The 27,618-nt window shown below is 35.3% G+C and overlaps 4 protein-coding genes across 4 annotated transcripts; 3 read left to right on the top strand and 1 right to left on the bottom strand.

The window, feature by feature from the left end:
* Positions 1-3,795: 3,795 nt before the first annotated feature.
* On the bottom strand, positions 3,796-4,757 carry HELRODRAFT_80234 (hypothetical protein; the record flags this gene model as incomplete). Its single annotated transcript, XM_009019932.1, has 5 exons — positions 3,796-3,912; positions 4,033-4,113; positions 4,200-4,326; positions 4,463-4,521; positions 4,623-4,757. Coding segments are annotated over 5 exons (519 nt in total), but the record flags the coding sequence as incomplete, so codon positions are not given.
* A 1,379-nt stretch (positions 4,758-6,136) lies between these two features.
* On the top strand, positions 6,137-8,283 carry HELRODRAFT_157064 (hypothetical protein; the record flags this gene model as incomplete). Its single annotated transcript, XM_009019933.1, has 7 exons — positions 6,137-6,281; positions 6,506-6,634; positions 6,867-6,994; positions 7,241-7,375; positions 7,489-7,585; positions 7,793-7,926; positions 8,122-8,283. 7 exons carry the CDS (start codon positions 6,137-6,139, stop codon positions 8,281-8,283), a joined length of 930 nt encoding a protein of 309 aa, XP_009018181.1.
* Positions 8,284-8,710: 427 nt separating this feature from the next.
* On the top strand, positions 8,711-18,765 carry HELRODRAFT_173319 (hypothetical protein; the record flags this gene model as incomplete). Its single annotated transcript, XM_009019934.1, has 3 exons — positions 8,711-13,609; positions 13,753-18,421; positions 18,641-18,765. The coding sequence occupies 3 exons, from the start codon at positions 8,711-8,713 to the stop codon at positions 18,763-18,765; spliced, it is 9,693 nt and encodes a 3,230-aa protein (XP_009018182.1).
* Positions 18,766-19,400: 635 nt separating this feature from the next.
* Positions 19,401-26,792, top strand: HELRODRAFT_173320 (hypothetical protein; the record flags this gene model as incomplete). The annotated part of the gene is made up of 1 exon (XM_009019935.1): positions 19,401-26,792. The coding sequence occupies one exon, from the start codon at positions 19,401-19,403 to the stop codon at positions 26,790-26,792; it is 7,392 nt and encodes a 2,463-aa protein (XP_009018183.1).
* Positions 26,793-27,618: the final 826 nt, after the last annotated feature.

The raw sequence follows: 27,618 nt of genomic DNA on the forward strand, positions 1-27,618 counted from the left end.
TCCGAGCAAGCACTCGCTTCGCTATCCTCCAAGCAGAACGGTGTCAACCATCTTTGAGTCGGTGTGGACCTGGGTGTTGGGGTACTCTTTGATGATGGAGAGATGGAAATCGTCGTCATGGAAGATGGCGACGATGTCTGATTTGGAGATTTTTTGCTGCTGTTGTTGTTGCTGCTGCTGCTGCCACTGTTGCCGTTGTGGTTGTAGTAGTTGTTGTTTAATGTCGTTGGACTTGGATTTTCGTCGTTGTTGTTGAAGATGTTGTTGTTGTTGAAGATGTTGTTGTTGTTGTTGTTGAAGATGTTGTTGTTGTTGTTGAAGATGTTGTTGTTGTTGTTAGTCGGGAATAAGAAGATTTGGTTGTCGAAAAAGTTTAGGCTGCTGATTGGAGATACGCTGTTGTCGTTGGTGACTGTCGTGCTGCTGTTGTTCATGTTGTTGTTGTTGTTGTTCATGTTGTTGTTGTTGCTAAGTTTGAGGGGCAGTTGGACCGGGATGAAAATCTGCTATGGGGAGAAACATCGCAACATCATTTAATCAATCAGTCAATCAATCCAATCAGTCAATCAATCCAATCAGTCAATCAATCCAGTCGGTAAGTCTGCCAGTCAACCATGCAATTATTTAATAAATCAGTAAAAGTTATTCATTTAATCAATCAATCGATCAACTAACCAACACACCAGCAAACAATCAGATAACAAACAACTACAAATCAGTCAATCTTGAAAACAACCTGCTGCATATTAATATTCTGCGATAACAAATTCAACTGCGTGGCCAAAGTTCTAGACTGTTCGATCAACATAGGTGATGATAGCAGTCCGGGCGACAATGATAACGACGATGATGCTAGCGGTAGTGATAATGATGGTGGCCGCGATGATGACGACGACGACGATGATAAAAGTGGCAATGTAAAGGATGGCGACAGTTGGAATAATGACGATGATAACGTCGACGATTGACGCGAAGCTGCTGTCGCTTCTTCTGCTGCTGCTGTCGCCGCTTCTTCTGCTGCTGTCGCCGCTTCTTCTGCTGCTGTCGCCGCTTCTGCCGCTGCTGCTGTCGCCGCTTCTGCTGCTGCTGATGAGAATAGTGGCTGCGATGATGATGATGACGATGTCGGAGAGATGATTACGATCCCCTGTCGAGTCAGTAGCGAAGAAAAGTCAGCTGAAAAGTAGAAAAAAATGATCGCGTAACTATTTTACTATCCTCATCGTCATCGTCACCATCATCACAATAACAATAATAATGATAATAAAATAATCAGAGTAATAATAATAAAAATTAATATTTTATCATTTACTTTTATAGCTATACGATCTGTTGACGACATCCATAATGACGTTATCATCATCGGCATTATTATTATTATTATTATTATCATTATTATTATTATCATTATTATTATTATTATTATCATTATTATTATTATTATTATTATTATTATTATTATTATTATTATTATTGCTATTGTTGACACCGATGTTGTAGTCTGGGTAGTGATAGATGAAATTCTTATTGACAATAAAGCTGACTGCGTTGTTGCTATTATTATTTATACTATTATTATTATTATTATTATTATTATTATTATTATTATTATTATTGTCAGTAGTAGTAATAGTATTATTATTATAATTGTTGTTGTTAATGTTAATTACATTATCGTTATTAATGTTATTTGCAATGTTATGGCTTACATTATTATTATTATTATTATTATTATTATTATTATTACCGTTATGAGTATCATTATTGTTAATATTATTGCCGCTAATGCTATTAAAAATTAAGTTATTTTTAGAATTAGCTCCGCCCATTTGAAATTTCCTTGACGGCGATTGGACGGGCTTGAACCCTTCCAGCCTATCAGAGCGAGACAAGCTTAGGATATCTGAATTTTGGAGGGAAAAATGTGATAAAAAATAATTATTAATAATAATTAACATTAGCTATAAATCTTAATTATATTATAAATAATTTGATAATTAAATAATAGACATTTTTAATTGAACTGATATTGTCAAGAATAAAATCTCACCAGTCCTTTTGTCATTGATGCTGAAGTGATGAACGCTAGAAGCTATATTAGGATTACTGATATTGATGTTATTATTATTATTATTATTAATTATATCATTATTAATTATATTATAATTATCATAATAATAATCGCTGTTGTGGTTGTTGATGCTGTTGTTGTAGTCTTCAACCCCAGATACGGTAATTCTTCTAATTCTTTTGGTCATCATTGAAGTCGTTGCTGAGGCCGCTGTTGTGGTAGTTGTAGTAGCCGCTGCTGCTGCAGTAGTAGTTGTATCAAATGACGTCATCATTGCGTCATCATCGTCGTTAACTCTCGTGCTTTTGAAATCGCGGTCATTCATCCTCTGGACTGTGTGCTGAAAAGTAAGGTAAATAATTAAAATTAATAGCGCTGAGTTGGCACATCTGTTGTTACTATTAGTTATTATTATTATTTATTTATTTTTATTATTATTTATTTATTATTATCATTTATTTATTTATTAGTATTATTATCATTGAAGCAATTTTCAAATGTTTAAAAATCGTTTTCAAAAGTTAATTCAATTTCAAACTCCCTCTCTCAATTTTAAAATCGACTTATCTGTCCATTTACATTGTAGGTTCTTTTTCTTAGAAGAGATGATGACGATGATAATGATGATGTAGGTAGTGATGATGACGACGACGATGGTGGTGGTAATATAAATGGCTGTCGAATGATAACAGATGGCGACAATGATGATGAAAAACATGATGAAAATTTTGGAGGATGGGCTGCTGTTGCTGTTGTTGTTGTTGCAGTTGAGTATAATGATGGTGACGACGACGACGACAATGATGATGATATGATTAAAAGTTTGCTATTGTTGCTACTGTTGTTGTTGTTGTTGTTGTTGTTAATGTTAATGTTGTTGTTATTGTAGTTTTTCACATTCCTGACATCGTCATCGTTATTATTGCTAGAGGGGGCGTTCAAATTATGCAAGCAAATGTGTAGCATTTGTGGTTGCTGCTGCTGCTGCTGTTGTTGTTGTTGGTTTAATTGTTGTATAATGTATTGTTGTTGTTGTATTTGTGAATCTTCGTTCTGTTTTTGAGGCTTTAGCAAAATGAATTGTTGTTGCAATTGCTGTTGTTGCAGCTGCTGTTGTTGCTGCAGCTGCGGCAGCTGCTGCAGCTGCTGTGATTGCTGCAGCTGCGGCAGCTGCTGCAGCTGCTGTGATTGCTGCAGCTGCTGTGGTTGCTGCAGCTGCTGTGGTTCTTGGTGCTGTTGATGTTTTTGAGGAGTTTTATCTAAACCAACAACATCAATTACTTCATCAGTAGTGTTGATTTTACTGTTGTTGTTGTCGTCGTCGTTGGCGCTGACGTCACCAAGAGCAATGACGTCACCGCCAGCGCAACCGCCATCATCAACGTAGTTATGATTATTGTTGACAATTAACTCATCGACATCATATGAGTTAGCCATTACAATATCTTTTGATGGAGTCGTCATTGTCTTCGTCGACTCTGTTGGTAAGAGAAAAAAAAACTTGGAATAAATCATCATCATCATCAGCAACAACAACATCAACAACAACATCATCAGCAACAACAACATCATCATCAACATCATCATCATCAACATCATCATCATCAACATCATCATCATCAACAACATCATCATCAACAACATCATCATCAACATCATCATCAACATCATCATCATCAACAACATCATCATCATCAACAACATCGTCGTCGTCGTCGTCGTCACTAACTCAACGGCATAGGCAGCCTGAGGGCTATAAATAGATCAAGTTCTCGACACTCAACTAATATGTGATGGGGATTAATACATAGCGCCCTCTTGCACGTTGAAGTTCGAACAACCTTTTAAATTGTTAATATTATTATTATCATTATTGTTGTTTAGTTTTATTATTAATTATTATTGTTATAATTATTATAATATCAACAACAATAATAATAACAATAGCAATAATAACATACCCTCTCTCCATCCGTATTTTCTAGCGGCACAGCCCTGAACAAAATAACCATCACAAGATCAAGCCGCCAAATTTTATCTGACTGCAACAATAATAAAAAAATATTTTTATAATTATTTTTAGCAGTAATAATAATAATAATAATAATAATAATAATAAACCCTCTACCTGTCTCAAACAGTCGATCCTTCTCATCCTACCCTGATGGTCGGGCTGGCTTCGAATACAGCCGCCATATTGACCCCCAGATGAAATACACCTAACCAGGTCGGCTCTATCCTCTGACTGTATGTCTCTGTAGTAATATTATTATTGTCGTTGTGGCCATTGTCATTCTTATTAATGTAATTTTTGCCATTCTCATATAATTTTACAATATTAATTTATGAAATTATGAATTTATTATGACAAATTATGAATGAATTATCTACTTTAATATCTTTCCTATCAGTCCCAAGAGCCATTTATCTTGGACACTCTTAGCTTCACTCTTAGTGAGGAAATATAATAATAATCAAAATTAATTACAATTAAAAAATGATGAAATAGGAATATATAACACTATTACAGATATCACTGTTATTTATTTACTTGTAGTTCCAATTTAGATTGTTCTTCGTCGTTTAGTGAAATTTTTTTGTCAAATTTTTTAAAATATTTTCTCTTCTGAGCTTGCAAATTGAACCATGTGTATGCAAAGGTTTTCGTATGCTTTAACAATATCTCCGCTGTTTTTGTATCTATGTTGTTGTAGTTGGACTCCTTGGTGTTTGGGTGAGAGTAGTAAAATGAATTATATTATAAAAATATTCAAAATTATAAATAAGTTATAATTTATATTTAAAATAATTGTAATGTCAAAGAGCTCAAAGACAGTTGCTTTTTTTTTTTAGGATAAAAATTTTGGTTTTTTCTATAAAATGTTAAGAATGAATGAATAAATGATTGAAAGAAAAAATAAAAAAGATCATTATTTAATTTTTAATTAAAATTAATGAATAATTAAAATAAAAATTAATACAAATATGACATTATTTATTTATTATAATATATAAATTTTAAACATAAAAACATAAAAATATTAAAAAAATAAATTGAAAAATTTTGCAGTTACACACCATGGAATGTGGGCAATTTTTGTTACTGGATCGTTTCATTTTGGAGTTTATTTATTTAATTAATTTTTTTTATTTTATTTACTCAATATTTCTTTATTTCTTAACAAAAACAAATTGATCACCTTCCCTAATCAGTTTTTTAATGTTTGTTTTCATGTGGTTAATGTTTAAAAGTAAATTGGTTAAAACTTTAAATGGGCGTGTTTTTAAATTTGTGTCACGCAGATCCATTCATTTCTGGATCAAATTTTGAGTTATGGAGCAATTTTTAATTAATTTAATGATTGATTCACAATTCACAACATTTATTCAACAAAAATTTTATTAGTTTATTTAAAATAGGTTGAAATTTAACACTTTTATAAATATAGTAGCTGATACGTTACAGAGAATAAATATCCTTATTATAAATAATCAAAGTCCAACTGTTTTACATACCTATATACCCACATACATACATAAATACACACACACACATACGTACATGCATTCACATATACAAACATATATACATACACACAAACATACACACATACATACATACATACATGTCTACACACACATATATACCATACATAAACTCTTACATACATAATTCTGTTTAAGATCTTATCGGCATTTGTTTAAAAAATAATTGAGATAAATATATGTGTTTATTTATTTATTTATTATTATATCAACTAAATACCCGTATTTATACAAGGTTGGTTATTTTTAAATGTTATTTGCGAATATTCCATTGCCGTTCAAGGAATACTTAAATAGTATTAAGTTATTAAATTACTTAATTATTTAATTAATTGATTGAAGTGTAACTTTAATTCAATTAACTATAAAACAAATATATAGCACATATGATATAATATGAAACCGTTCACTTTAAAATACTGTGCAATATTTAAAGAGATCTTTACGAGACTTTCATTTCAAACTTGCATGTTCGGTAGAAAGAGTAGCTTCACGCCTCAGATAACGTCTGGGTTCATGATGGAGATGGCAGAGAAGAAAGCGAATATCGATCTATCCGGTATATTCCCACCAATACCGACACCGTTTAAGACCGACGGTGAAGATATAGATTATGAAAAGTTGAAGGAGAATTTTGATAAGTGGAACTCTAAGCCTTTTAAAGGTTCTCATTTGAAATATTTGTTAATTGTCTTTCCATTGATCGTTTACACATAATTAATTACAAAATTAATCGACTTTTTCAGTTAACAAATTAATGGTTAAGTTCAACTCCTGCATTCATTAATTCATTCATTAATTCCTTAATTCATTAATTAATTCATTCATTCATTCATTCATTCATTCATTCATTCATTCATTCATTCATTCATTCATCCATCCAACAAGGGTATGTTGTGATGGGCACGAACGGAGAGAGCGTGTATATGAGCGAATCAGAGAAAATCAGCATGGTGGTTGCCGCCAGGAGACTGGCCAATAAGAACCAACTCATCATTGCCGGAAGTGGATGCGAGTGTAAGATAGATGGATGGATGGTGATGACGTAATAACGAATTTACAATCACGTGACCATGACGCGGTAGAAATTTATTGATAGCGTGATTGACGATGGCCAAGTATGTAACTATTGATGGGAGGATGGTATTATGTGACAATGACTTAGTATTGATGATGGTGATCACACGATGATAATCACGTGATAATCAACAATGATGAAGTCGTAATGACGTCATCATTACAAAAACAGCAACAATGGCTACGATCAATTTGAGCAACGAAATGGCGAAAGCGGGTGCCGACGCACTGCTCATACTAACTCCCTGCTACTTCAAAAGTGGAATGAATACTGAAGCGCTATATCAGCACTACATTAAAGTCGGTTGCGATGTTGTTGTTGATTGCTGTTGATGACGTCATTCTGTTGATGATGATGATGGTGGTGGTGGTGTTGCTCATTTTTTTGTCAAATTTTTACATACTTGTGTATAACCAGCTTTATATACAGTCAAAATTCTCAATATGAAAATTGATAGTTTCAGTACCTGAAAACCTCCAAAAACACAATTCACGAAACGAATTCATACTTGAAATCAAAAAAATGATTTCATCCCCAACTGCTAGGTGGCGGACTCGATAGAAAAACCCTTGATCCTATATAACATGCCTGGGAACACTGGCATCGACATGGATTCGAACCTGGTGACGAGGTTGTCGGAGCATCCAAACATCATCGGATTGAAAGATAGCGGTGGAGATGTAAGTTTAGGCATTATACCGTATTAATACTGCTACTACTGCTATTACTACTACTACACTACTACTATTACTACTACTACTACTACTAATAATAATAATAATAACAACAATAGCTGAGCAAAATGGCGGACATAGTTTATAAAACAAGAGACAGTCAATTTCAGGTTCTAGCCGGTTCAGCGGGGTTTCTCTACCCTGCTCTAGCTCTTGGTTAGGGAACGATGATGGTGATGACGAAGACGATGATGATGATGATGATGATGTGGTTGGTTGTGATTGTGACGGTAAGGGGGATGGTGACACTGTTTTTTGTGATTGTAACAGTGATGAAGGTGATGACGATGAAAATGTTGGATGAAAATGTTGAATGATTATGACGATGACGTCGACGACGATGATGATGATGTCAAAATTTAGGTAGCGTTGGTGGGATTTGCGCCCTGGCGAATGTTTTGGGTGACGAAGTTTGCAGATTGTACGAGTTATTCATTGGCGGTCACATGGATGAAGCTGTAGTACTGCAGCAGAAATTAGTAGAGCCCGGCCAAGCTGTCAGTCATTTCACAGCTGTTATTTTGTGGTCATTTTGTCAAGATTGTTGTTTTGTTCTGATGTTGTTGTTGTTTTTATTTATGTTGTTCATCATGTTCGTTCATATATTTCATCATCGTCAGAAATTGCTGTCACCCTCTCACTCTCATCATCATCATCATCATCATCTTCTTCTTCTTCAAATAATTTTTCAGGTAACCCGTCGTTATAGTGTTCCAGGCTTAAAGCATTCACTGGATTGTAATGGATTTTATGGCGGGCCATGCCGATCACCCCTTCGTTCTTTGAATGGTATCGCCCAAAAAGAGGTGGAACAGGCTTTCATTCAAAATGGATTCGACTTGAAATCGTTGTGATCAGAAAAAATATGCAAATTTAAAAGTGAAAAATTGAAGAGAATTGAAGAGAAGTGAACGATGATGATTTGTTCTGCTTTTGAATGAAAGATCGAACAAAACTCAACAAAAACGAAAGATGTATTAGTAAATAAAAATAATAGTTTCTATTAATGTTGCTGTTGCTATTTTTATTATTGTTGTTGTTAGTGCTAGAAGTAATTTTCAAAGTATAATTCGGCCAAAAAAACTTCATCTATGCAACCACGTTTTTTTATTCTTTGCCGACGTCATAAACTCAAATTTTGTAAACAAAAACTTGACAAACACCAAAAATAAACAACCGATACAGACTCAGTAAAACAAAAAACAATACCATCTTATTAGCATTAAACAACAAATTGCAACATACTAATTCAAATAAAATTGTTCAAATGATAAAAACAATATGAATGAAAAAAAAGTGCATAGGCTGAAAAATAACAACTCAGAGATACGGACCAACATACGAGTGGTGCAGTCGAGCTGTAACGTTACAATTGTCTCCAACAATAAACAAGATTGTGCTGAATTTTTTCAAGAATTTGAGAAAAATTATCACGATAATGAATTATTTCACTTATTTCTGGAAGTGGGGAGTAATTTTTTTGATGAAGATTTCAGTAAAACATATAGAAAGGACGACACTATTGTAGTAGGTAGAATCGATGCTCACAGCAACAGCGAAATTGAAGCATTGTCAGAATTTAACCCGTCTAGAGGCATTAACAAGTGCCATCTGAACTTCGGGAACGATGACGATGATGACCAACCAGAAACTGACCACAATAGCGATGACGTAGATGATGACGTCATCATCGAACACCTACAGCATCATGATAACTGGCTAACAAGGATATTATCGACGACTCGAGTTTATTCGCAGATTCAACTTCATCCAGACTTCATAACTGAAGAATATCAAAAATTATTTCAATCGGATAAAAATTTATACAACAATGTTTTTGAGAAAGGTCTAGTTAAAAGAGCTAGTAAAATTTCCATGGCTGCAAAGAATAAGTCGTCACATAGCCTCAATGATATCGTTTCGTTTCCGAAAATGGATGAAAAAATGTCTGATGCTCTAGGTACAGAAGAAACTGAAAAATTTATAACAACATCATCAAAAGATGTTGGTAGTTTTAACGAAGAACTAACCTATACAGTAAGAAGCGATCCGGTAAGAAGCGATCCGGTAAGAACCGATCCGGTTAGAACCGACCCAGTAAGAACCGACCCAGTAAGAACCGATTCAGTAAGTAATCGTCCCAATTGTAAGTTAACATCCAAAACCAATCAAAATTTGACAGAAAAAGTGAATATAAAAAAATCTACAAATAAAAAACCACCTCCAGCAAAAATCTCAAAGAAACAACAAAAAACAAAAAATCCAACATTACCTACAAAGGCAATAACGAATAGAGGATGTAAAAATAATTTGCAAAAAGTTCGACCAAATTTTAAGCGGAAATCTGGCAACGCGAACCGATCAAACCCATCTTTCGCGACAAAATCATCATCAGCCAATCAGACATCCACCAAACACGACGACGGCGAGACAGGCACTAAAACTAAAACACCAGCAACGACAAATTCATCCAGCAAAACGGATAATTCCAAAAAATACCAGCCAACATCCTCTTCCTCTTCAAGTGATTCTTCAATAACGATTGAAACCAGTGCAAGCGGGATAACATCCTGCAAAGCCGTAACCAACCAACCGGCCTCTGAAGCGACGATGACGACAGATGATCTAACGCACGATTCGAAAGAAACAACACCCCCATCGTCTAACACAAATTTCTGCTTATCTAACGACTTGCCATCAGAATCATCGGGCAATTTGAAAGAGTCGGAGACAACTATGATCCCCTCAAAAAAGTCATTACCAAAGGATAGCATATCAGCGTTGACATCCGAGGCAGACCAGTTCATAGCATCGAGCCTCTACGGAACAATTGCAACGTCCATTTCACTAACGTCCCAAGGCGTTGATGAAAAATTCGCAATTAAAGAAAATACATTTGGCAATAATTTAAATTTTGAGCAGAATTTAAAAAATGATTTTCAGCAAAACAAATCAGATTATGATCACCATCAGCTTTATCTACACCAGAAACAGCAAATTGCGAATGGGAATTTTGAGCAGCCGTTTAAAAATGATGCAAGTATGCATAAGTCGCTAGAACAACAACCACAAGTTAACTACAAAAATGTTAACTCAGAAAAAAATAATCAATATTTAGAAAATATTTTCAATCAGTTGATAGGATCCGAACTTGAATGGAAGCATAATGACGACCGGCCACACATCAGACATCTACAAAATCTAGAAATTTCTCCACCGCCATTGATGGTCAGCAGCAGCAGCAGGAATTTTATCGATAACAAATCACCAACACCTTCACACCCTCACTTTCCTACCTCCTTCTCCGTGTCCCCAGATCCAGCTGACAAAGTTCAAGAGCCATCTATAGAATTGATAAAAAAACAATTTCAAACAATGACGTCATATAGAAATCAGCCAATCGAACGAGATCAGAGTTTAAAGATCGTACGTAGCAATCTATCTCAACAGGATCCAATTAAAAAGTTGAACGTATTCGAGGGAAAAGGATTGGATATATGCGAAGCTGTTACCTCCGGTCGGAAACTTACCAAATCGGATGGAGATCCAGAAAACAGTGATGGCAAGAAATTAAACAGCAGCATCTACGGGTTGAATACGGATTTTTATTTTGACGATGGGAGTAAATTTTCTCCTGATATCATCCAACTTCATAAAAATAACGAGTTTAATGAAAAGATTATACCTGCTAGCATCGGCATAGTGAAGAATGATTGGGACGGCAATGCCGACAACGATGATTTTATCGAGCGTTTCTCAAAAATTCACAGCAACTCAATCAATGAAGATAATTTTTTCAATAAAAAGAATTCACAAATAACGCCAATCCGAGACATAACCGATTGCAATCCAAGAAAACATTCCAACACCTCAGTTAACAGCTTACTAGCAGCTCAAAAATCTTGCTCAACTTCTACCAATTCCAAATTTAATGACTTCGACGACATATTCTCAAAACTTAAACATAAAAATAACTCTATAAACGATAATAACGTCGACAATGCTGATGACTTTTTCGTCAACTACTTTGGTAAAAATCAAGCGGTTAAAATTGAAAATGATATGGACAACCAACAATTTTGTGAAAATAAAGTTTACGGATATACGATTGATAAAATTGAAAAACAAATTTCAACCAGCAATGACCAAAAAATTGACCTGCTGAACGGCGCTGCATTAAAAAAATTAAAAAGCGCATATTCTAAAGCTCTAAATCCATCGCCGTCTTCAAAGACTCGTGCAAAATCACTGATTCCATCTCTCATACACGTACTCCCAACTTGTGGCGTATCATACCCTGACAACGACGTGGTAGCAAAAACAGCCACAGTTGAGACATTGGAAGATGGGAGAGCCCCAAAGAATTCGATAGAAAAAGAGACTTCATCATCGCAAATAGTTCTAGTAAGAAGAAGTCCGGATGCTAAACTGAACGAAATTTCAAAAAAACCACCATTGCCGCTGTCACCAAATAGTTTGGCATCACCGCCTAAAACATTTTCATTCTCGTCTCCTATTGAAAAAGCCACGCAAATGAAGAAACTCAAGCTAACTCTGGCAGAAGACAAAACAATTTCTGAGACGAAAATTTTTACAGAATCAGTTGCAGCCGTCCAAACTAATAAAACATCAGTGTCGTCTTTGGAAACAACGTTGCTATCTTCGGGCGAAAAAAAACCAACTACCTCTCTAAAAGCTGTAGATTTGGATTCCACAACGCTGACAAGTGAAACTATAGAGGTGACTAAGGATGCAAAAATGATTCAACAGAATTATTTAGATGTACCGAACGAACGAAAGCACAATCTTTCAATTCAAAATCATCACCAAATTTCATCGACGAAAGTTTCAAAAAGTAAAGAAAATAATTTTAAACAACAAAATTTTCACCTCCCTAAGCAAGCAAAAAAACAAAACTCGATCGAAAAAATATTGCTCGCAAAGCTGCTAGATCTAGTAAAATCTATGAGTAAGAAATCAATGAAACAGAAAGCCATTCAGAATCAAAATTTAAAACACACCAAATCCAGCCAATCAAATTCAATTTCTAAAAGTCCTTCAACAATAAACGATGTCAAGGATTCAACCTATTCGATAGAAACTAAAATTCCAACTAAAGAACTCGACTCAAAAGTTTCATCATTTTACAAAAATTTTTCACCAAGTAAATCACCATTAATCTCAGACGTCAATACGCCATTATGTGACGTCTCAGAATCGTGCCTAAAGCCATTAACAATAGATTTGACAACTACGAAAATGTCTCAGACAGATGTCTCAGCAGTTACTAAAATGTCGCAACTTTTGTCAATAAATTCTGGACAGTCATCAATAGAAAATTTATCAATAAAGTCTTCCGTACCATCTGTATCTACATCGAGTTCTGTTACTACAATCAAGAGGCCAATAAGAAAATCCACTAATGAGGAACGCTTTGATGAAAATTTTTCAACGACGAACGTTAAAAATGCAGATGCTATTAGCCTGCAAGGAAAGCAAATTTGTGACGATGAAGATGAAATTGTTGGAAATGTTTCAGACACACAAACAAAACAACAACGTCAACAATATCAACAGCAACATCAACACTATCAACAACAACAACAACATCAATGCCATCGTCAACAACAACAACAACGTCAACAACAACATCAATGCCATAGCCAACACAATCTAGCACAACCAACCAAACAACATATACAACAACATCAGCAGCAAGAAATACAGCAAGAAGAAATAAACCAGGAACAAACAAAACAACTCAATCTAATAGAGTATGACATTAATAGAGTAAAAAAATATTTAAATAAATGTCAAGAGTTTCAAGAAAACCATGTAATGTTACCTCAAAATGAATTGCCATATCTACATTTGAAGCCCGAAAATTCTCTCTTTCATTCTCAAACTCTATCACAAGTGACTACTAACTTACTAAATGAAGATTTAGATGAAAAAACTAGTGAAAAAATAGCTGAAAATAGCGTCAATGTATCCAAAACGCCATTAGCCACAAATTCAGAATCAAAATTTGTTACTACAACCTCTGATCAATCGAGTCTCTGGGAGGTAAATGAGGATTTTGGTGGTACCTGTAAGATAGAAATTTCCAATCTTGCTGGAGAAGATAGTAGTCTAGATGTCGCCAAACAGTCTTCGCTGCCATCTCAAAAAATTTCAAGGGTTAATATCATTTTATAATTTATTCTCTGTAATCATGAACTCTGACAGACGTAGAATTCGATTAGACATAGAAAATTTGTGTTTTTCAAGTTTGTTTTAAGTTATTTAATCATTAATACAAACAAACAAACAAAATTTTTTAGAAAAAATCAGAAGACAGCAATGAACGCCTGACTACATCCTCGTCATTAGATAACATCAATTCGGACTCAATATTCTCCAGACAGACTGACGAAATAAAGACAGGGGAAACAATTAATGCTGTGGAGATTGATGAAACTATAATACATCAACAAGATTTGCAGCAGTTACAGCAGCTGCTGCATCCAACAAATGAAGAAGCAAACTTTGATGATTTGTTGCAGATAAATAAGCAGCTAGAGATAAACTTTCAACAATTTCCGCAACAAAATTATACCCATCAACAACAACTACAACAACTACAACTACTACAACAACAACAACTACAGCAACAACAACAACTATTACAACAACAACAACTAGAACATCAACATCTACAACATCAACAACTACAACATCAACAACTACAACATCAACAACTACAACATCAACAACAGTATTCACAGCTTTATAACCAACAACTACAACAGCCCCAACAACAACTACAACAATTAATCGAAATGTTTCAGAAACTTCAAATTCAACAACATTCGCAACAATGTGAGCCAGTCGAAACCGAAATACGTCAAAAAATAATTAATAGTTGTACGTACAATGGCAACCGACTAACTACACCACAACCATCGCTATTACCACAACAACCACAAGAACTATCATTACTACAGCCACAAAAGCAACAAACTACACAACAGCAACAACAATTCTGCATACATCCACAAATTGTAGAGCAACAAAGCCTACTAAAACCTAACGACCAACAACAACAACAACAATTTAACACACAACAAAATGTCCAACGAAACATTACTGACGCTGATTTGTCAACCAACTCCCAACAACTTTTACAACAATCGCTGCTACTACTTCTGCAACAAAAACAAGAAAGACAACTTCCACAACCAGCAACTGACAACATCCAAAATAAATCACTTCAAAGTCACAAACAAGAACAAACAAACAAGCAGCAACAGCAGCAGCAGCAATCACAACAGCCACACACGCAACTACAAAACGACGATGAAGCAAGACGGCTGAGTTATCATACTCAAGAAGGTCCAACATCCAAACGGCAATTTATACCAGAGCAAATGGACCAACAAATTACCAGACAACAACATTTGGATCAGCCAATAAACAGCAACCAACTAAAACAGGATTCGGAGCAGCTAAAACTGACGCAACAACAACAACAGCAACAACAACTGCAACAACAACAACTGCAACCACAACTGCAACAGCAGCAACAACAACAACAGCAGCAACAACAGCAGCAACAACAGCAGCAACAACAGCAGCAACAACAGCAGCAACAACAACATGGTCTCCAGCATGAACAGCAACAACTAAAAAATGATAAATCTTCTGTAGAAATAAAACAAATAAATACCATTCATCAACAACAACCAAATCCGTTAAGGCAGCCTAATGATCTAAAAGATGACACAAAGAATATTGAAGTGGGAGCATTGAGATATCAGGACATAACAGAAAAACTAACACTACCGTCTTTGCAAGAACAACCATTTCATCGTGGAAATTTGCAACAAGAACATTATAATCACAAACCACAACAGCCACAACAGCAGTTACCACATCCGCTACAATTACCACAGCAAAATAATTTATCGCCGTCACAATCAACTCGAAATATACTACCACCATCATCGCCAACGGAATCGTCGACCCTTTTAAAAAAACCACCAAGACCAATTCAACCACCACCGACTCCATCGTCAATGAAGCAACGTCATGAGCCTCAAAACGCACACGTTTCAAATTTCATTCTTTCAGATTTATTGACAGTATCTTCAAAATGTCCCAAAATTTCAAATGCTAATGAACTACTATTAACTTTGAATGATGCTGTTTGGTTTCAGAATCCGTCAAATTTTGTCAAAAAATCTACAGACGTTGGGCAGAAAAAAAAGAAAAAAAATAAACTCCTGACAATATTAATAAGCATATTTAAACGAAAAAGCAAAGCAAATGATGGATTTAAAACATTGCAATCACGCGGTGCAAATTTGGAATTGAAGAAACTTACAGCCTCCAACTTAGAAAGGGGCGAACAGGCGAACAAATCAAAAGAAATTATACCTGAAAGTTTAGATGAAGAAATTATTGACTGTCACAAAAAGCAGCGGCACATCTTTCAAGACGAAGATCCAGAAAGTATTCCAACTTCAACGAAAAAAATGATTTCAAGACACGGGGACTCGAAGCACGCGCGCGGTGAAAAATCATTTTTCAATCGTTTGCGCAAACTTCTCGGGCCCAATGTACAAACTGATCGTCGTAAAGAGAAGCATAGAAAGGCGAAACGAGAACCAAAGCAGAAAAATTTCAAAACTATTTCTGATAATGTTAAAAATGATGTTCCGAACAACCAACTAAATCGAAAGTATGAATTTGTGGATATGAAAGAAAGAAAAAATCGTGAAAAGAGTTTAAAACTAGAGCCATATAGACAAAGTTCAAATCAAAAATTAAACCGGACACAACAACATTTATCTGATAAAACCTCAATACTACAACAACAACAACCTCAACAACAACAACAATTACTACTACCCATTTCTCACGAGACTACAAAAATTTCAAGTACATTTGCCAACATGACACCAACAACTGCTGCAAACTCGTCAGCAACTTCCATCGCAACAACGTCGACGTTTGCAACAACGACAGCAGCGACAACATCCGAACACCGCCAACAACCAGAAACTTTACAAACGCCATCAAAACAGACTTCGAAATGCAAATCAATCCAAATGAACACTGTCTCCACACAGACTATAAACTTTCAAATCGAGTCAGCAGCAGGTTGCAATGCTCTTTTAGCCACAAAATCGTCAACAAAGATCTCAAAAAATGCGAAAAATGCAAATCCAACTGCCAAAACTGCTACTTGCAATTCCGACCTAACCCTTCGTCGCTCCATTCTAAAAGTTGTAAGCCGCGGGAAAAATGGAAAAACATCGCCAAAAAAGATGATGAATAAACTCCTCAAAAAAGAATCAAGTTTGAATAAGAAAACACTAGCAGAGAGATTTCTATCGGAAATTTTCAAATGTAGAAATGAGTGCAAATCAAAAAATATAAATGATATTTACGATCACGTGAGCAGCGACGTCAAACGCCGTGAGAACGGTAAACTTATAAAGAAACGCAGACCTAAAAATATTGACCACAGGCATTGCTACTCTGACAATTTCTCAAAAAATCTTAAAAATTCCAGTAAAAACAAACTGAGAAAATATACTTCTCTTTCATCCATCGTCTTTAAAGTGCTGATGAAAGAATTCGAAACTCGTTTGCTCGCATCCAACAAAGATAATGATGATGATGATGATGAGAGTGATGGTGACGACGACGACGACGACGATGACACTATCGTCAATAGTATAAACTCGAAAGAGAAATTAGGCTCGGTAGACAAGCGGCAACATCAGTTTCTAGATTTTTCCAACGAGCGGCAGTTGCGTAGACTGCATCAGCAGCAACAACGACAGCATCATCAACCACATGACTGCAACCAATTAACGTCATCTCAAAAACAATTTCATTGGTGTGGCGGTTTGCATGACTTGTCAAACATCACTCCTGTAACTAACAACCATCTAAACTTCAGACAGAACTTGATTGATTTTCAACAACGACACCAACAAGAGTTTCTGCAGCAGCAGCTACTCCAACAGCAGCAGCAGCAACAACAACAACAACACATGCTTCAACAGCACTCCCAAGATTTTCAAAAAAATTGTCCAACTCAATTTTTTATTCCACAACAGTCATTTTTTCCCAGTCATCTTCCTTTATACGGATCGAACGAGTCTCCGTGTATAACAAATCAATTTGAATTTTTACAACAGCAGCAACCATTTTTTCCTCAAAATTTTTACAGCCAGCAACACATTTTCAGCTGCCAGCAAGATCACTTCTACCCCGAAACCCTCCAATCAAACAACATGAACGCATCCATTCCCTGTTCAGACACTCTCGAAATTTTGTACCAGAGAAATAATGATGAAGACTCGTTTTTGAAATTTTCTCAAACAGTCGACAAAATGACACAACGGCCTGCATCTGTTATGAATAGCAACGAACGATTGAACAACTCAAACCAGGGATCAACAGGTGAAAAGGTAAAAATACCCAACTTTGTGTCACTCTCTAACTCGATTGATTGTTCACTCCAAAGAAATCCACCTCAAAGTTTACAAACTTTACCAAACTTTTCTAACAACAAAATGAAATCAAAAAACTTACACACCAACAATCTGACTGCTGATAACAAGACAAAAATTTTGACAAAGGCGAGAAAAAACTTCTCACTAAAACTCCTAACCGATGAAGCACTGGTGAACAAAATAAACGTTAAAAAATTATTCACTAAAAGTTTATTGGTCGAGCCGAGAGTTATGAAATATTTCAGCAGCAGCATTCAGAACTACTTGGAACAAAGGCTACAAAGTCGTCTCAGAAAGCATAAAAAATACCTTAACCTCTGCATAAGTTTGCCATTTCTGGCTAGTCTGAATTTAGAAAATGAGAAAAAGTTGCATCAGCAAGTGGAAGAACGCCAAACAAATTGCCTCGCCCAACAACTGAAGACCTCATTGATGGAAAGTAATGAAGTTTCTCAGCCGAATGATTGTGAGAATATTTATGGTCAGTTTCAACCGGATCATATCTTCAACGACCCCCAATTCCAAAATGGTCATCACTATTACCAAACTCGGCAACATCACGGCCTCAATTTTTCTTTCTGCTGATATAAAAAAAACGAAAAAAATCAAAGTTTCAACAACTTGCAACAACAAATCGATAAAAATCAACTTCTACACAACCAATTAAATCAAATGAAAAATATTTTCACAAAATTTTCAGCAGCAAATGCAGCTGCTGCATCCTCTTCACAGCTACAAGAGCAGCTACCACATTCTTCTTACTACAACGACCATTACTACATCTTCTTTACTACAGTCACCACTAAATTTGTTACCACAGCCTGAATTTGTATCGGTGCCATTTAACATTCAAAACATAATTTCGAAATAAAAAATTCACTAAATTATCATTTCGTGAAGAGAAAAAAAATGTACTTCTGTATTTTGTATTTATTTAAAAAGTTTTAACTACGAACTCAATACAATAAACTCTCTCTCTCTCTTTCTCTCTCTTTCTTTCTCTCTATCTCTTTCTCTCTCACACACGCACAAATCAAATCACCTTACGAATTTGTCCATTTAATCAAATCGCACGCTTGCATTCGAACCCGATCATTGCGAAACAGGACTGAACCTCCAAGCCATAAAAATCTCAACAACAATAATAATAAAAACCACTGTAATAATGAGATAATAATCCTATTTCAATATTTTTTAAATTATATTTTAATTTTTTATATTTCAATATTTTAATAATTTGAACTTCTTTGCTAAAAACGGCGTCATTTTAAAAACAAACAAACCTATGATAAATAAATAATATATAATATATATATACATGTACAAATATAAAAATTTGTATAAGTATAGCATATCTATTTAGATACATAGATATACAAAATATCATTCTTATGTAAAAAAAAAAGATATTGCTATCATAAGTAGGACTGAATTAATAAGAACTATCATTAAACAAGGCTATGGAAAAAATAAACTATATCACCGAAGACGATGATAAAGATCATAGAACAGATGATGATGATAACAATATTGGTGATGATGAAGATGCTGATGATGATGACGATGCTGATGATGATGGTGATGGTAACGATGCTGATGATGATGGCGACAGAGATACTTTAAACTTTAATAACAGTGATGTAGTTGATTATAACCAAACAGACCTGGAGTACACTAATTATGAAAACAATAAAAACTTTTATCACTCAACGATTAAAAATAAAGATACAATTTGCGACCAAAGCAGGACGAATGACTCGGTGAACGATGACAAAATTGAACTAGATAATGGTGACAACGTATCAAATGAAGGCTCTTTCGATAACCACAACAACACTGATATACCTGAAACTGAAATGTTTCATCCTCATACAAACAATCAGGCGAAAAATCCTGATTTAATGATTCCACCATCGATAAGTGTTTCCCAATCGCCTTCAAAAAATTTATCTCAACCCACGACAAAAAATTTCATTCCTTCGATAATTCACCTACTTCCATCTTTTCCAATAGCAACAACAACAACAACAACGAAGCCTAGATCGATTTTCCTTGCTACAAAAAACAATACAACAGCATCAACAACAATACAAACATTCTCTCAAACGTTAACTAAGCCATTGTATTTTTCAAAAACTTCAAAAAACCCAACTACAACACCGCCAAAAACAAATCCACCGGCTACAAAATCGCCGTCCCATGCGCCGGTCGCCACCAAACGTACCACACAGACTACAAATTCACCAGGAAAAACTACTGCGACGATAAATTTTTCCAATTTGGTAACTACGGCTGCTATAGAAAATTGTAAATCACCTGAAAATAATTCACCCCCGACGAACGACCAAACAACTCAAACGAGTAAAAAGTCACCAGCCAGCCAGTCCCCCATCGTTCAATTATTAACCCGTGGACTACACACTTATAAATTATTACACCTGCCAGGGAAAATCCCAAAAGATTATAACGACGACGACGACGATGATGACGATGTTGATAATGATGATGACGATGTTGATAATGATGATGACGATATTGATAGTGATGATGATGATGAGCCTAACAGTGATTTAAATGATCATGATTGTATAGCAGATAATAATATAAAAGATGTTGGCATGGATAGCGATGAAATTGAAAGTAAAAATTTCGAAAATGAAACCCAAATCGCTGATGACGACCGGGTAATAATCGAAACTGCCCCAGATGACATAAATTTTCACAGCGAATCAATCACTACCAATTTATTAACGACACCAATCTCATCCATTCCAGGCCCGCTACGATCACAACAACCACCCTTCTATCCAACTCCTAATTTCTTACTGCAAATGATGCTAACAGGAGCGCTGAACTCTCTCTCCGTTGGATCAACTTTATCAGAGGAAAATTTATTTGAAACATCGTCAACCACATCTACCCAATCACAGACTATTAGTGACGAGAATTCATTTTCTCCATTGGCTCAAAAACATTCAGCAACAAAAGAAACAGAGCTAACAAAATCAAAAAGTAAATCAACGAAATCATTTTCAGATATACAACTTCTAGAAACCGCAACGTCAGATGTAGTAGTGAATGTACCCAGTTTTGAATTCAATGCACACCTATTAGCAAATAACAATAGCAGAGTTGTCAAAGCAACATCAACTCCGATACTCTATCTAACATCAAGGATTATGCCTCCAACGACAAATACTAATACTACTGCAACATCAATAACAACAGAACAAAAATCTAATTCGCCTTTAGAAGAAACAACCAATACTACTACTTCTACTGCTACCACTACAACTGACGCTACTACTACTACTGCTGCTGCTGCTGCTGCTGCTGCTACTGCTACTGCTACTATAACAGCAAAAAAACACGATGATGATGACAATGATAAAGATGCCAAAGACGATTATGATGATGGAGGATTAGATAACAAAACTATAAATAAACCGCAAAAAATCTTCCTCTGCTCATTTGATAATCGTGCCTTGAATTGCATCAGCCAATCCTGTAATAAGATCCACACGTCACCTTTCCTTATCAACAACTTCTTTATAAACGATATATACACCGGCTTCATTAAAAGCATAATTATCAACAAAGTCAATAAAAGTATCTACAAAGGATGTCATGATTGCAAATACGAGATTGATAACTTTGACAGAGTGTATAACCTAAGAGATGATGTCAACCGTCAGAGCGGACAATGCAAACTCGATTTGTGCAAATGTGGTTTTAATAAAGATTGCAGACTTAATGATATCTTGTCTACAAATCAAAGTAATCTGCCAACTTTAATCAACACGGATCTTAAAAATTATATTTCTGACTTTTTAGATATAGATGATACACCAGCAAATGATAGCACTCTATTGCTGAATAATACACTAACTACGGCTAACAAAACCTTAGATACTATCCAGATCAATGCAGCTGAATTAAACGATTCAAATGCCAATATTCGTAATTTCAAACCAACTAATTGTAATGTGAATGAAAATAAAAAAATCAATATTGACAATGATGACAAAGTGAATCTCGAGAATAAAACACCTACTAAAAATGTTGACGGTAATGAAATAGCCAGAAAAACGTTTTCTCTAACTGGCACAGCCGAAAAAATGTCACCACCGACAAATCCTCACCAGACCATCATTCCACCTCTCATCTACCTAATTTCAGCAACAAAAACAACAACACCGAAACCTAAAACGCTTTTACAAGCGCCTCTTTTAAGTAAAATTGTGCCAAATTCTAGACAAACAACTTCAACAAAAACGCATCCACTAGGTAAGAAAGCTTCTAATAGAGTTTCCACATCCGGTTTTTCACGCCGAGAACCAATTTTCAAATTATTGGCAAAATCTTATATACCATCTCAACCCCATAAAAAGGTTGACGAAAGAAAAAACTTAAATACGATAAAAAATTCACTTACAAAAACAGAGTCCCCGTTGGCTAAGCCAAAGTTTTCTAAATTTGACAAAAACAACCGACAAGACTGGCAAGAAACTGCGAAAGCAATTTCAGAATTGTCGTCATCATACACAGATTCTCCTACAAACTTAACTGCTAATGCAGAGGCAAAACATTTTCATGAAATAAAAAGCGATCAAACGAAATCTTTAAAAAAATTTAGAATCTCTCAACAAAAATCAACTGAATCAACTCCTTCATGTTCAGAAACTGCAAATTTGTGCACAGAAGTTATGAAAAATTTCCTCGATAATCATCATAGCACTAGGGTTAGGCCTCTTTGTTATAACAAACCACATTACAACGAAGTGCTTGATTATTTGAAAAAATTGTCGTCACGAAACAAATTAATAACAAACTCTTCAGCAGAAAAACTGAAATCAATTCTATCGAGAGAGTTTTTTAGTTTTAATTTGAAAAAAAATTCAACAGCGGACATCTCAGAATCAGAAACAAGAATATCTTTGTCGTTATCGTCGTCATCCTTCTTATTAAAAACAACGTCAACGACAATTCAAACTGAATCATCACTGAGTAGAAAGCACAACTCAGCAACATCATCAGCTACATCAGTAGCTACATCAGTAGCTACATCATTAGTACCGTCAAAATTAAGTCGAACTACACCCCATCTTAGCCAACAACAAAAACAAAACTCACCCGAATATGTTATTGGCAATGAAAAAAAATATTTTGACGAGCAGCAAGAGAAATATTCCGATCTACACTTCAACCTTTTCCAAAAGATGCAAAACTCGGAGCAACAGTCTGCGCGCCTGCTTTTTCAATCTAAACACACACCTACAAATTACATGATTCGAGAAAATGTTGACATCAGCAAACTAGCGCGACCACAAAATTTTTATTTGCAACAAGATTTTAGGAAATCACAAAAAATGATGTCTGAGAAAGAACGAAAATTGAATTCGCCGAAAAATTTCAAGCCACAATTTAATAAAATTCAATCAGATTTCTTTCAAGATGGTGAAAAAATCTCCACCCATTCAAAACAACAAACTCCAGAAAACTATCAACTAAAACCACTGAAACGCTATCGAAGGCGTGTAAAATATCGACAACGACATATGAAAGTGCATAAGAAAATTTTTAAGATTCAAAATAAGAAGATTCAAAAATGTTTTCAGCTGTCGAAATCAATGAGTCAATCACATTTCCAGCATTGCAACCAACATTTACAGCAAAAACATCTGGTCCAACAACTGCAGCATCTGCAACATAATCTTGAAGAACAAGCTAATCGTGAACAAGAACAATTTTTTCTGCAACCAAAGCAACGAACTCAAGAAGAGAAACGCGAAAATTTTTTATCAGAAAGCGACGAACCACATGCTACGCAACAAAACATCGACGATCAACAGTCTCATAATCGGCAGAAAATTTTGCAAAATAAAATTTCCATCAACCCATTCAACCATTTTTTAGATTCTTCAAAACATTCACAAACATTCGCCTCAAATTCAGAAGAAAAACAACAAATGAAACCTCAATCGCAAAGTCAAAAACATAAACGCCAGCATAAAGAAAATGACAATCAAAAATTTCAAAGCCAAGAAAGCATTCGACAGGACTTATTCCCTTCAACAGTCATTAGTTCACAAGAAATATTCGAGGTAGTTTCTCAAAAATCGGACCAAAACTCAGCAACCGAATGGACCGATTCAATGGCCGATCTTTCTTCACCATCCACCAGTGATAACACCATCATCCAAAAGGGATTGAACATCGGCGATGAATCCAACGAAAATACAAACATTTCTGAACTGTCGAATATTTCGCCGCCCACAGATGCAAAAGTTTCCAATCATCTAAACAAGCAATACGACAGTTTCAGAAGGAACATCCTAGAAAAAAGCCAAACTAAAAACTCATCGTTGAATAAAAAAAAACAACAGAATGAGAAACAAGAAGAACAAATTGAAAAAGAGTCACAAAAACATCAACTTGACTTACAATCAAAGACGCAACAAACACAACAAAGCCAAGGCAACTTTGTTTCAAAGGTGAACGACAGAGAACAACTTCAGAACGAGGTGAGACATAATGCGAAAAAGCAGCAACAACCAACGCCTCAACAATTATTGAAACAACAACAAAATTCCACTGAACCGCAACAACACATGAGGCCGATAGACCAACTAGGCGATCGGCAACAACATTCCATCAAACGAGAACAACGTAGCGTGAGACAAACATCAACCAAACCTCCGAGACCAACTAGACCACCAAATTTGACGAGACCGCATCAACAACAGCAACCAGGTTCTAACATAGAAACTGCGAAACTGTCTACGGATTTTTCAAAAATTTCAGAAAATTCCTTCCAACAATCTCAAAATATTCAACAGCCATATTTCACGCTGAACCAGCATCCAGATAATGTCTCTAAGAAGAACAAAAAAAATTTCTTCAAAGCATTCGTGAATTTAATCAAAAAACCGAGCAAAAAATTAAAATTGAAACAAGTTTCTTTTAATGAGAGTTTGAAATCCAATTTGTCAACTGACGAGATCAAACCCAGCAACCAAGAACGAATAATTTGTGAAGCTGATGTGAATCAACAAAAGCAGACAAGCTCAGGAAAGAAAGATTGCACGATTAAAACAGACGTCAAATCTGAGAAGACATTCATAGGCCGAATCCTCTCCTTACTGGTTCGCAACATTCAGAAAAATAAACGTGAGGTTAGGTTTAATAATCAAGAACTTCAACAACCACTATCACAGCGGAGGAACAACGAAATACCAAATCTTCAAGTTTTTGAATCAAATTTGACAAAAAATTTTAAACCAACCAGGCCGTATGATAGACCAGCTCATACAAAGCCACCAGAATTAGCAGCAGCAGTCTCAACACCAACAACAGCAGCAGTAGTAGTAATAACATCAGCAGAAGCAGCAGGAACGACATCAATTAAAGCAGTAACAACAAAACCGGTTTCAAAAGCTGAACTAATCCAATCCACCTTCGAAAGATCTTTTTTTAAAAATAGGAATTCGTTACAGAAATTGATCGTACACGATATATCGCCGACAAATTTTGAATTTTTGACAACAGCCAGCTTGACGCCGAGATCAACCATCATTAACAGCTGCTCTAGGCTAAGTTCGTTTGATTCCATTTTCAATACAAACGATTACAGAAAAAATGATTTAAAGAGAAACAGGGTAAGATGTTTAAAACTTAAAGGAAACCTGATAGGAGATAAAGACGGTGATGCAAAATTTAAAACATTTCATGTTAGTAATAAAGTTTCGCTCACAAGCCAGTACGATTCAAACGCTATAGGGGTCCAAAATCATCACTGTAGAACTAAGCATCACGTCCAAGATGAGGCAGTATGCTCTCCTGGTAAGAATTTATGTAAAAAAGGAAAACCTGAAAATGCAATACAACTGACGATCTCGTCTGCTACGTTCAAAATGTTGAAAAGTGAATACAAAACGCGTTTGTATATAAACGACGGCAAGAAAGATAAAAAGACGAGTGATGAAAAAGTGATTGACGCCGATCGTGATGGAGAAGAGGCTGATGAGAGAGAGGATGTTGACGCGAAGATAATCGTCGAGGTAGGAGACGTTGAAGAGAAAGTGGAGAGAGTGACGAACATGAATTGCTACTCGCGAAATAACTTGAAAAACATCTACAAACGCAGACAGTTTCAGCAAAACGAGCATCATAATCTTCCACAAGACAACCATCACCAATTCAAATTCTTTCCACAGCAGTTTCATTGGAGTGTGGGTCTGCCGCCGCGAGATAGCGCTATGAATCAAGTTGTAGCCAACGACCAGCAGATCTTCATCCCAAAACCAGTTACCAATATCCAGCAACAGTTTTTCCAACAACAACAACAACAACAACTTCAACAACAAGTTCTGCAACAGCAATTCATCATGCAACAGCAGAGAGAGACAGTGCAGCAATGTTTTCCCGCATTTCCACCTGACTGCCAAGCCCCTTGCTGCATACCTCCTCTACAAAACCAACAACGACCACCGTATTTTCCCATTTATAATGATTTCGTCCGCGAAATAAACGATCAGTACGATTATTTGCATTACCAGCAACATCAGCAACGCCACTATCATTACCCCCGTCTCGAGCAACAACATCATCCTCTGCATTATCTTCCCCAGCAGAACTTCTACAACCAACACCAACAGCAATCTCATCACGAAAGCCATTCTCGCAATTCGTGTCCCAGCTTGTTTCATTCTAGTGTGGCTAGCCTACCCACCCAGTACAAAGGCTCAATAGAAATCATTTATGACAAAAAGGAGAATAATAGTTGCATCCGAACTCAAAATTTCACTAAAACAGCTGACGAAAATGCTATGAACTCGGAGAAAAATTCATAAGATATTGAAAAAGAGTCGTAGTTGTGACTAGTGAAAGATTTTTGCAAAAAAATCCGAAGAATTGATAAAAATATCTAATACAAACTCGTATTTTCAGTATTACTCGTATTTACCATGGGTTCACGAATTAAGTATAAAAAACGACCGATTAAAGCTATACAACCATCTAAGTAGTGATTTCTCAATTGAAATGGCAGTCAAAATTTTTGTTCAAGATGAAAAAAAATTTATTACTTCAATTTACGGCATCTGTCTTTAACATTTTCCATTCTATTTCTAATGTTATTTTGTAAAAATTGAAAAAATTGAGCAAGTTTTCCACATTATTTTAGAAAAATATATTCACATTTTCAAAAAAATAACCTAATAATAAACTCGCGACACATTCGAAACGGTTTACAATAAGGTGATTGACAAGCTGTGAATCGAGTAGAAAAAAACTAATACTGCTAAGCAACTAACAAGCAGTAAGTAGCTACATTGATAAAAACACTTCTAAGTAGGCTACCAAATAGCAACAGTATCAATTTCGTAAAAAAATAATATCATTATATGACACGGTAATTTTAAATGGGTCTGTTTTTGATGTTTCTTTATTGAACGAACCAAAATGAATAAACATGACAAATTTCTTTCCAATTTAAATGATTTAATTAACAACAATTAACTCTCTAATTTATTATAACAACCCATCATCATCAGCTGTTTGTCGTCAGTTGTTCAAGATACGAAAATAATCTTCCATCATAGTCAAAAGCAGCCGGAATATAAATTATTAACAATCATCACTCACATAATCATAACACTCATTCATTCATTCATTCAT

This window comes from Helobdella robusta (assembly GCF_000326865.2).
Source record: "Helobdella robusta unplaced genomic scaffold HELROscaffold_26, whole genome shotgun sequence".
Lineage (NCBI taxonomy): Eukaryota > Metazoa > Annelida > Clitellata > Rhynchobdellida > Glossiphoniidae > Helobdella > Helobdella robusta.